The following is a 12,331-nucleotide window of genomic DNA, read 5'->3' as shown; positions in this document are numbered from 1 at the left end:
TATCTATCCCTCTATCCCTCTATCTATCTATCTATCTATCTATCTATCTATCTATCTATCTATCTATCTATCTATCTATCTATCCATCTATCCCTCTATCTATCTATCCCTCTATCTATCTATCCCTCTATCTATCTATCTATCTATCTATCTATCAATCTATCCATCTATCCCTCTATCCCTCTATCTATCTATCCCTCTATCCCTCTATCTATCTATCCCTCTATCCCTCTATCTATCTATCTATCTATCTATCCCTCTATCTATCTATCCCTCTATCCCTCTATCTATCTATCTATCTATCTATCCCTCTATCTATCTATCCCTCTATCTATCTATCCCTCTATCCCTCTATCTATCTATCCCTCTATCTATCTATCTATCTATCTATCTATCTATCCCTCTATCTATCTATCTATCCCTCTATCTATCTATCCCTCTATCCCTCTATCTATCTATCTATCCCTCTATCTATCTATCTATCTATCTATCTATCTATCTATCCCTCTATCTATCTATCCCTCTATCTATCTATCCCTCTATCCCTCTATCTATCTATCCCTCTATCTATCTATCTATCTATCTATCTATCTATCTATCTATCTATCTATCTATCTATCTATCTATCTATCTATCTATCTATCTATCTATCTATCCCTCTATCTATCTATCTATCCCTCTATCCCTCTATCTATCTATCTATCACTCTATCTATCCCTCTATCTATCTATCTATCTATCCATTCCTCTATCATATGTTGTGCACATTCACACTTTTTCTGAAGGAGGTTGCAGTTTTCCTTGGGTGAGCTGTGAGACTGATCAGACCTGACCGATGCATTTTCCTTTCAGTGTCTGATGCCTGAGAGCATCCAACCTCAGATTGAAAGTGTCAGCGAGGCGGCCCTGAGCGAGCGCATCAATCTTAGAAGAGTGAAGGAGTCTGTAGATTTGTTCGACCAACTTCTCCAAGGAGGTACGTGGCACCATGATCCATGATGACGACGTCCTTTGGCATAACAAAGGTGGAAGCATTATGGTAAATCCAAACAATAAATGATGGGGAATATACCTTTTAACCCCTTCACAACTGCGGGCAGTAAAGTTATGTCCTATTTCTTTGTCGCTCCATTGGGAGACCCAGACAATTGGGTGTATAGCTTCTGCCTCCGGAGGCCACACAAAGTATTACACTTTAAAAAGTGTAACCCCTCCCCTCTGCCTATACACCCTCCCGTGGATCACGGGCTCCTCAGTTTTATGCTTTGTGTGGAAGGAGGCACACATCCACTCATGCATTCTCAATTCAGGCGGAGGACTCCTGCCCGGACCGTAGTCCTAGACCGGCTAAGCGGGCTCGCTGGGACTCTTCCCCGACTTCCTCTCGCTGCTCGGGATCCCAGCTTGAGGACTCTCTGGAGGACGAGGCGGACGTCGCAGCTCAGGGCTCTGACCCGGACGTCGCCCTTAACCTTGATACACCTGAGGGGGACGCCTTAGTAAATGATCTTATCTCGTCCATCAACCAGGTGTTAGATCTCTCTCCCCCGCCTCCTCCTGTAGAGGAGTCGGCTTCTCAGCAGGAGAAACACCAGTTTCGGTTCCCCAAACGTACACGCAATACATTTTTTGATCACTCTAACTTCAGGGATGCTGTCCAGAAGCCCAGAGCGGTCCCGGACAAGCGCTTTGCTAAACGCCTCACTGACACGCGTTACCCCTTCCCATCTGAAGTAGTTAAGGGTTGGGCTCACTGTCCCAAGGTGGATCCTCCAGTCTCCAGATTGGCGGCTAGATCCGTGGTGTCGGTTGCAGATGGCTCATCGATAAAGGATGCCACTGACAGGCAGATAGAGCTCCTGGTGAAGTCCATCTATGAGGCCACGGGCGCGTCTTTTGCCCCGGCCTTAGCTTGGAGTGCCCACACGGCTGCAATCTCGGCTTGTCTGACTGAGATTAATGCTGTCACACGTAATTCTGCTCCGCAAGTTGCGTCTTTGACCTCTCAGGCGTCAGCCTTTTCATCCTACGCCATGAACGCCGTCCTGGACTCTGCTAGCCGTACAGCTGTAGCATCCGCTAACTCTGTGGCAGTCCGCAGGGCCATGTGGCTACGCGAATGGAAGGCAGACTCGGCTTCCAAGAGGTTCTTAACCGGTTTGCCGTTTTCTGGCGACCGTTTGTTTGGCGAACGATTGGATGAGATTATTAAGGAATCCAAAGGAAAGGATTCCTCCTTACCCCAGTCAAAACCTAAGAGACCTCAACAGAGAAAGGTTCAATCGAGATTTCGGTCCTTTCGTCCCTCCGCCAAGTCCAAATCCTCTTCGTCCAACAGGCCGGAGAAAGGCCAGAGCAACTCCTATGCGTGGCGATCCAAGTCTCGCCCACAAAAGGCCGCAGGAGGCACTGCCTCCAAGGCGGCTTCCTCATGACTCTCGGCCTCCCCTGCCCGCATCCTCGGTCGGTGGCAGGCTCTCCCGCTTTGGCGACGCCTGGTGGCCACATGTTCAAGACCGATGGGTGAGAGACATTCTGTCTCATGGTTACAGGATAGAGTTCAGCTCTCGTCCTGCGGCTCGCTTCTTCAGAACCTCTCCGTCCCCCGCTCAGGCCGACGCACTTTTTCAGGCAGTAGCCACTCTAAAGATGGAAGGAGTTGTGATCCCCGTTCCCCTTCAGGAACGTGGTCGCGGATTTTACTCCAACTTGTTCGTGGTGCCAAAAAAGGAAGGGTCATTCCGTCCCGTTCTGGACCTCAAGCTACTCAACAGACATGTGAGAACCAGACGGTTCCGGATGGAATCCCTCCGCTCGGTCATCGCCTCAATGTCACAAGGAGACTTCCTAGCATCAATCGACATCAAAGATGCTTATCTCCATGTACCGATTGCACCCGAGCATCAACGTTTCCTGCGTTTCGCCATCGGGGACGAACACCTTCAGTTCGTGGCATTGCCTTTCGGCTTGGCGACAGCCCCACGGGTTTTCACCAAAGTCATGGCATCCGTTGTGGCGGTCCTGCATTCTCAGGGCCACTCGGTGATCCCATACTTGGACGATCTCCTAGTCAGGGCCCCGTCTCGGGTGGCGTGTCAACAAAGTCTATCTGTCGCTCTGGCGACTCTCCAGCGGTTCGGGTGGATCATCAACTTCCCGAAATCCAAGTTGACACCGACCCAATCACTGACGTACCTTGGGATGGAGTTTCATACCCAGCAAGCGTTAGTCAAGCTTCCGAGCGACAAACAGCTTTCTCTGCAGGCAGGGGTGCAATCCCTTCTTCGGAGTCAGTCACACCCCTTAAGGCGCCTCATGCACTTCCTGGGGAAGATGGTGGCAGCTATAGAGGCAGTCCCGTTCGCGCAATTCCATCTTCGGCCACTCCAATGGGACATTCTCCGCAAATGGGACAGGAGTTCGGCTTCCCTCGACAGGAACGTCTCTCTTTCCCTTGCAACCAAGACGTCACTTCAGTGGTGGCTTCTTCCCAATTCTCTGTCGCAGGGAAAATCCTTCCTACCCCCAACCTGGGCTGTGGTCACCACGGACGCGAGCCTGTCAGGGTGGGGAGCGGTTTTTCTCCACCACAGGGCTCAGGGAACCTGGACTCCGATAGAGTCATCCCTTCAGATCAATATACTGGAGATAAGGGCAGTGTATCTAGCCCTATTGGCTTTTCATCGGTGGCTGGAGGGCAGACAGATCCGTATACAGTCGGACAACGCCACTGCCGTCGCATACATCAACCACCAAGGCGGCACTCGCAGTCGTCAAGCCTTCCAGGAAGTCCGACGGATTCTGCAGTGGGTGGAAGCCACAGCCTCCACCATCTCCGCAGTTCACATCCCGGGCGTAGAAAACTGGGAAGCAGATTTTCTCAGTCGTCAGGGCATGGACGCGGGGGAATGGTCTCTGCACCCAGACGTGTTTCGAGAGATCTGTCGCCGCTGGGGAACGCCGGACGTCGATCTCATGGCGTCACGGCACAACAACAAAGTCCCGGCATTCATGGCTCGGTCTCAGGATCACAGAGCTCTGGCGGCGGACGCGTTAGTTCAGGACTGGTCGCAGTTTCGACTGCCTTATGTGTTTCCTCCTCTGGCGATGCTGCCCAGAGTGCTACGCAAGATCAGGTCCGACTGCCGTCGCGCCATTCTCGTCGCTCCAGACTGGCCGAGGCGGTCGTGGTACCCGGATCTGTGTCATCTCACGGTGGGTCAACCGTGGGCGCTTCCAGACCGCCCAGACTTGCTGTCACAAGGCCCGTTTTCTTTGTCGCTCCATTGGGAGACCCAGACAATTGGGTGTATAGCTTCTGCCTCCGGAGGCCACACAAAGTATTACACTTAAAAGTGTAAAGCCCCTCCCCTTCTGCCTATACACCCCCCGTGCATCACGGGCTTCTCAGTTTTTATGCTTTGTGCGAAGGAGGCTGACATCCACGCATAGCTCCACATCTTAGTCAGCAGCAGCTGCTGACTATGTCGGATGGAAGAAAAGAGGGCCCATAACAGGGCCCCCAGCATGCTCCCTTCTCACCCCACTCTAGTCGGCGGTGTTGTTAAGGTTGAGGTACCCATTGCGGGTACATAGGCAGGAGCCACATGCTGTTTTCCTTCCCCATCCCTTAATGGGCTCTGGGTGAAGTGGGATCCTAATCGGTCTCTAGGCACAGGGGACCGTGCTCCCTCCGCAGCCCCTGGGGAATCTGCTGGACAGGAGCCGGGTATCGTCAGGGACAAGGCCCTGCTACTTTGAGGTACTCTGTGTCCCCGTGGGGACCGCGCATGGAGCGCTTGTGCCATATACACTGCAGCACTGCTGGGTGTGTTAGTGCGCCGGGGACTACCGCGCCGGCCGCGCTTATATGCCGGCCGCGCTTATAACTTTAGTCCCCGGCTTTTGCGGCCTAGTATCGCATATTCCCGCCCCCAGGCCTGTCAGTCAGGGGAAGGGCGGGACGCTGCACAGGACGTCAGCGCTGAGGGCTGGAGCATACTCTGTATCCTCCTCCCCCCTCATTCAGCACAGTGGGGCTCCAGATTCCCGCACTTTCTAGGGCACGCCCACGGCCCCCTCCTCCCCACAGAACGCCGGCAGCCATTCCTGTCAGCACTTCTAACGCTGGAGAGGAGAGACAACACGGCTCTGGGAGGCTCAGGCAGGGAATCTGGTGATCACACAACCGCTTTTTAGCGGTCGGTAAGCAGCACCTGAGGTGCTGGCCCCACTGAGTGCCGGAGTGTACATATATATATATGCTTATTTGCTATACATTTACACTGTACGGTCGCACTGTTGATTTTTGGCTATATACCCTCCTGGATTGTACTCAGAGGAGACAACAGCATGTCGTCCGCAAAAAGCAAGGGTGCCAAAGCACAGGCTTACTTTGCAACCTGTACTTCATGTGCGGCTATACTACCGGCAGGTTCCACTGACCCTCATTGTGTGCAATGCTCGGCCCCTGTGGCACTTACTCAGCCGGAGCCTCTGCTACTGGTGGCCCAGGTGGAACCACCTGCTACCACTGTCCAGGTGACAGGGACGGAGTTTGCAGTATTTGCTGACAAACTGTCTGAGAGTATGGATAAATGGTCTGCTAGGATACTTGAAGCCTTACAGTCCAGACCTGTGACTCAGGCCCCGGGCACTGTTCAATCATTGACCTCAGGCCCCCCTCAATTGGAGCAGCAAAGTGCTCCTGGGGTGACCCATGGATCCCGGGGTGAGGTCTCTGACATGGACCGCAGTCCCAGGCCGCCTAAGCGGGCTCGCTGGGAAATTCACTCGACTTCATCACACTATTCAGGGTCTCAGCAGGAGGACTCTCTGGATGATGAAGCGGAGGTAGCAGATCAGGATTCTGATCCTGAGACCGCGCTCAACCTGGATACACCTGATGGTGACGCCATAGTGAATGACCTTATAGCAACCATCAATCAGGTGCTGGATATTTCTCCACCAGCTCCTACAATTGAGGAGTCAGCTTCTCAGCAGGAGAAATTCCGTTTCAGGTCTCCCAAGCGTCCATTGAGTATGTTTCTGGACCACTCTGACTTCAGAGAGGCAGTCCAGAAACACCGAGCTTGTCCAGATAAGCGTTTTTCCAAGCGCCTTAAGGATACACGTTATCCCTTCCCCCCTGACGTTGTCAAGGGCTGGGCTCAGTGTCCTAAGGTGGATCCTCCTGTCTCCAGACTGGCGGCTAGATCCATAGTTGCAGTGGAAGATGGGGCTTCACTCAAGGATGCCACTGACAGACAGATGGAGCTATGGTTGAAATCCATCTATGAAGCTATCGGCGCGTCTTTTGCTCCAGCATTCGCAGCCGTCTGGGCACTCCAAGCTATCTCAGCTTGTCATGCGCAGATTAATGCAGTCACACGTACATCTGCTCCGCAAGTGGTGTCCTTAACCTCTCAGGCGTCGGCGTTTGCGTCCTACGCCATTAATGCTGTCCTGGACTCTACGAGCCGTACGGCGGTAGCATCCGCCAATTCGGTGGCAGTCCGCAGGGCCATGTGTCTACGTGAATGGAAGGCAGACTCCGCTTCCAAAAAGTTCTTAACCGGTTTGCCATTTTCTGGCGACCGCCTGTTTGGTGAGCGATTGGATGAAATCATTAAACAATCCAAGGGAAAGGACTCATCCTTACCCCAGTCCAAACCAAACAGACCTCAACCACGGAAGGTACAATCGAGGTTTCGGTCCTTTCGGCCCGCGGGAAGGTCTCAGTTCTCCTCGTCCAAAAGGCCTCAAAAGGATCAGAGGAACTCCGATTCATGGCGGTCTAAGTCACGTCCTAAAAAGACCGCCGGAGGAACCGCTCCCAAGGCGGCCTCCTCATGACTCTCGGCCTCCTCACACCGCATCCTCGGTCGGTGGCAGGCTTTCCCGCTTTTGCGACGCCTGGCTGCCACAGGTAAAAGACCGATGGGTGAGAGACATTCTATCCCACGGTTACAGGATAGAGTTCAGCTCTCGTCCTCCGACTCAATTTTTCAGAACATCTCCGCCCCCCGAGAGAGCCGATGCTCTTCTTCAGGCGGTGTGCACTCTGAAGGCGGAAGGAGTGGTGATCACTGTTCCTCTTCAGCAACAGGGTCACGGTTTTTACTCCAACTTGTTTGTGGTACCGAAAAAGGACGGATCCTTCCGTCCTGTTCTGGACCTAAAACTGCTCAACAAACACGTAAAAACCAGGCGGTTCCGGATGGAATCGCTCCGCTCCGTCATCGCCTCAATGTCCCAAGGAGACTTCCTGGCATCAATCGACATCAAAGATGCTTATCTCCACGTACCGATTGCACCAGAGCATCAGCGCTTCCTGCGTTTCGCCATAGGAGACGAACACCTTCAGTTCGTGGCACTGCCTTTCGGCCTGGCGACAGCCCCACGGGTCTTCACCAAGGTCATGGCAGCAGTGGTAGCAGTCCTACACTCTCAGGGACACTCGGTGATCCCTTACTTAGACGATCTGCTGGTCAAGGCACCCTCTCAAGTGGCATGCCAACACAGCCTGAACATTGCTCTGGAGACTCTCCAGAGTTTCGGGTGGATCATCAATTTTCCAAAGTCAAATCTGACACCGGCCCAATCACTGACATATCTTGGCATGGAGTTTCATACTCTAGCAGCTATAGTGAAGCTTCCGCTGAACAAACAGCGTTCACTACAGACAGGGGTGCAATCTCTCCTTCAAGGTCAGTCACACCCCCTGAGGCGCCTCATGCACTTCCTAGGGAAGATGGTAGCAGCAATGGAGGCAGTTCCTTTTGCGCAGTTTCATCTGCGTCCACTTCAATGGGACATTCTCCGCAAATGGGACAGGAAGTCGACGTCCCTCGACAGGAACGTCTCCCTTTCACGGGCAGCCAAGGCTTCCCTTCAGTGGTGGCTTCTCCCCAATTCTCTGTCGAAGGGGAAATCCTTCCTTCCCCCATCATGGGCTGTGGTCACGACGGACGCGAGCCTGTCAGGGTGGGGAGCGGTCTTTCTCCACCACAGGGCTCAGGGAACCTGGACTCCGACAGAGTCCTCCCTTCAGATCAATGTTCTGGAGATAAGGGCAGTGTATCTTGCCCTAAAGGCGTTCCAGCCGTGGCTGGAAGGCAAGCAGATCCGAATTCAGTCGGACAACTCCACAGCGGTGGCATACATCAACCATCAAGGGGGAACACGCAGTCGGCAAGCCTTCCAGGAAGTCCGGCGGATTCTGATGTGGGTGGAAGCCACGGCCTCCACCATATCCGCAGTTCACATCCCGGGCGTAGAAAACTGGGAAGCAGACTTTCTCAGTCGCCAGGGCATGGACGCAGGGGAATGGTCCCTTCACCCGGACGTGTTTCAGGAGATCTGTTGCCGCTGGGGGATGCCGGACGTCGACCTAATGGCGTCCCGGCACAACAACAAGGTCCCAACATTCATGGCACGGTCTCAAGATCACAGAGCTCTGGCGGCAGACGCCTTAGTTCAGGATTGGTCGCAGTTTCAACTCCCTTATGTGTTTCCTCCTCTGGCACTGTTGCCCAGAGTGTTACGCAAGATCAGGTCCGACTGCCGCCGCGCCATACTCGTCGCTCCAGACTGGCCGAGGAGGTCGTGGTACCCGGATCTGTGGCATCTCACGGTGGGCCAACCGTGGGCACTACCAGACCGACCAGACTTGCTGTCTCAAGGGCCGTTTTTCCATCTGAATTCTGCGGCCCTCAACCTGACTGTGTGGCCATTGAGTCCTGGATCCTAGCGTCTTCAGGGTTATCTCAAGAGGTCATTGCCACTATGAGACAGGCTAGGAAACCAACGTCCGCCAAGATCTACCACAGGACGTGGAGGATATTCCTATCTTGGTGCTCTGATCAGGGTTTTTCTCCCTGGCCATTTGCCTTGCCCACTTTTCTTTCCTTCCTTCAATCCGGATTGAAAAAAGGGTTGTCGCTCGGCTCCCTTAAGGGACAAGTCTCAGCGTTCTCTGTGTTTTTTCAGAAGTGCCTGGCCAGACTTCCAAAGGTACGCACGTTCCTGCAGGGGGTTTGTCACATAGTCCCTCCTTACAAGCGGCCGTTAGAACCCTGGGATCTGAACAGGGTGCTGATGGCTCTTCAGAAACCACCTTTCGAGCCAATGAGGGATATTTCTCTCTCACGCCTTTCGCAGAAAGTGGTCTTCCTGGTAGCAGTCACATCACTTCGGAGAGTGTCTGAGCTAGCGGCGCTTTCATGCAAAGCCCCTTTCCTGGTGTTTCACCAGGACAAGGTGGTTCTGCGTCCGGTTCCGGAATTTCTCCCTAAGGTGGTATCCCCCTTTCATCTCAATCAGGATATCTCCTTACCCTCTTTTTGTCCTCATCCAGTTCACCAGTGTGAAAAGGACTTGAACTTGTTAGATCTGGTGAGAGCACTCAGACTCTACATTTCTCGTACGGCGCCCCTGCGCCGCTCGTATGCACTCTTTGTCCTTGTCGCTGGCCAGCGTAAAGGGTCACAGGCTTCCAAATCAACCCTGGCTCGGTGGATCAAGGAACCAATTCTCGAAGCTTACCGATCTTCTGGGCTTCTGGTTCCCTCAGGGCTGAAAGCCCATTCTACCAGAGCCGTGGGTGCGTCCTGGGCTTTGCGGCACCAGGCTACGGCTCAGCAGGTGTGTCAGGCGGCTACCTGGTCGAGCCTGCACACTTTCACGAAACACTATCAGGTGCATACCTATGCTTCGGCGGATGCCAGCCTAGGTAGGCAAGTCCTTCAGGCGGCGGTTGCCCACCTGTAGGAAAGGGCCGTTTTACGGCTCTATTACGAGGTATTATTTTACCCACCCAGGGACTGCTTTTGGACGTCCCAATTGTCTGGGTCTCCCAATGGAGCGACAAAGAAGAAGGGAATTTTGTTTACTTACCGTAAATTCCTTTTCTTCTAGCTCCAATTGGGAGACCCAGCACCCGCCCCTGTTCCCTTCGGGCTGTTGTTCTTTGTGTACACATGTTGTTCATGTTGAATGGTTTCAGTTCTCCGAAATTCCTTCGGATTGAATTTACTTTAAACCAATTTATAACTTTTCCTCCTTCTTGCTTTTGCACCAAAACTGAGAAGCCCGTGATGCACGGGGGGTGTATAGGCAGAAGGGGAGGGGCTTTACACTTTTAAGTGTAATACTTTGTGTGGCCTCCGGAGGCAGAAGCTATACACCCAATTGTCTGGGTCTCCCAATTGGAGCTAGAAGAAAAGGAATTTACGGTAAGTAAACAAAATTCCCTTCTTTCCACCTGAATTCTGTGGCCCTCAACCTGACTGTGTGGCCATTGAGTCCTGACTCCTAGCGTCTTCAGGGTTATCTCAGGATGTCATTGCCACCATGAGACAGGCCAGGAAACCTACGTCCGCCAAGATCTATTATAGGTCTTGGCAAATCTTCCTATCCTGGTGCGCTAATAACGGTTTTATTCCATGGCCGTTTGCCTTACCCACCTTTCTTTCATTCCTTCAATCCGGAATGGACAAGGGCTTGTCTCTCGGCTCTCTCAAGGCCCAAGTATCGGCGCTCTCCGTGTTTTTTCAAAAGCGTCTAGCCAGGCTTCCGCAGGTCCACACGTTCCTGCAGGGAGTTTGCCACATAGTCCCACCTTACAAGCGTCCGCTGGAACCCTGGGATCTTAACAGGGTGCTAACGGCTCTTCAGAAACCACCTTTCGAGCCGCTGCGGGATGTCACTCTATCACGTCTTTCGCAGAAGGTGGCCTTCCTAGTGGCAGTCACATCACTTCGGAGAGTGTCTGAGCTAGCAGCGCTGTCATGCAAAGCCCCCTTCCTGGTGTTTCACCAGGATAAGGTGGTTCTGCGTCCGGTCCCGGAATTTCTCCCTAAGGTGGTATCCCCTTTTCATCTCAATCAGGATATCTCCTTGCCTTCATTTTGCCCTAATCCAATTCACCAGTGTGAAAGGGATTTGCACTCTTTGGATCTTGTGAGAGCACTCCTGCTCTACGTGTCTCGCACGGCGCCCCTGCGCCGTTCAGATGCGCTCTTTGTCCTTGTCGCTGGCCAGCGTAAGGGCTCGCAGGCTTCCAAGTCAACCTTGGCTAGGTGGATCAAGGAACCGATTCTCGAAGCCTACCGTTCTTCTGGGCTTCCGCTTCCTTCAGGGCTGAAAGCCCATTCTACCAGAGCCGTGGGTGCGTCCTGGGCATTGCGGCACCGGGCTACGGCTCAGCAGGTGTGTCAGGCAGCTACGTGGTCTAGTCTGCACACTTTCACGAAACACTATCAAGTGCATACCTATGCTTCGGCAGACGCCAGTCTAGGTAGGCGAGTCCTTCAGGCGGCGGTTGCCCACCTGTAAGAGGGGGCCGTTTTTCGGCTCTTTTTATTGAGGTATTCTTTTACCCACCCAGGGACTGCTCTTGGACGTCCCAATTGTCTGGGTCTCCCAATGGAGCGACAAAGAAGAAGGGAATTTTGTTTAATTACCGTAAATTCCTTTCTTTGCCGCTCCATTGGGAGACCCAGACAATTGGGTGTATAGCTTCTGCCTCCGAAGGCCACACAAAGTATTACACTTTAAAAAGTGTAACCCCTCCCCTCTGCCTATACACCGTCCCGTGCATCACGGGCTCCTCAGTTTTATGCTTTGTGTTGAAGGAGGCACACATTCACTCAAGCTCCCATTTTAGTCAGCAGCAGCTGCTGATTGTATCGGATGGAAGAAAAGAGGGCCCCCAACAAGGCCCCCGGCATGCTCCCTTCTCACCCCACTAAGTCGGCGGTGCTGTTAAGGTTGAGGTACCCATTGCGGGTACAAAGGCTGGAGCCACATGCCGTTTTTCCTTCCCCATCCCTTAGAGGCTCTGGGAGAAGTGGGATCCTAACCGGTCACCATTCACTGGGACCGGGCTCCCTCCGCAGCCCCTAGGGGAATCTGCCGGACAGGAGACTGGGTATCATCAGGGACAGGCCCTGCATCTAAAAGGTACTCTGTGTCCCCTTGGGGACGGTGCATGGAGCGCCTGTGTTACAGACGCTGCAGCGGCTGCTGTTTTTTTGTGACGACCGGGACTACCGCGCCGACCGCGCCTGTTTGCCGGCCGCGTTATTAAATTTAGTCCCCGGCTTCTGCGGCCTAGTACCATAACTCCCGCCCCCGGGCCTGCCAGTCAGGGGTAAGGGCGGGACGGTCGACTGGACGTCGGCAGTGAGGGCTGGAGCATACTTAGGTGTCCTCCTCCCCCCTCACTGAGCACTGTGGGGCACCAGATTCCCGCACTTTATTAGTCACCGCCCACGGCTCCCTCCTCCCCTGAGAGCTCTGGCAGACATTTTTACAATCACTTCTGCCGG

At 53.3% G+C, this 12,331-nt stretch overlaps 1 protein-coding gene across 1 annotated transcript in view; it reads left to right on the top strand.

Moving 5' to 3' along the window:
• The window catches only part of PTCD3 (pentatricopeptide repeat domain 3), a 160,769-nt gene that overhangs the window by 16,769 nt on the left and 131,669 nt on the right, over positions 1-12,331 (top strand). The window contains exon 7 of the mRNA XM_075346792.1: positions 852-975. Coding sequence (XP_075202907.1) covers positions 852-975 — 124 coding nt within the window. The remainder of the gene's footprint in view (positions 1-851; positions 976-12,331) is intronic.

This window comes from Anomaloglossus baeobatrachus, chromosome 1, assembly GCF_048569485.1.
Source record: "Anomaloglossus baeobatrachus isolate aAnoBae1 chromosome 1, aAnoBae1.hap1, whole genome shotgun sequence".
In the NCBI taxonomy this organism is placed as follows: domain Eukaryota; kingdom Metazoa; phylum Chordata; class Amphibia; order Anura; family Aromobatidae; genus Anomaloglossus; species Anomaloglossus baeobatrachus.
This window is presented reverse-complemented; position numbering and strand designations above follow the sequence as displayed.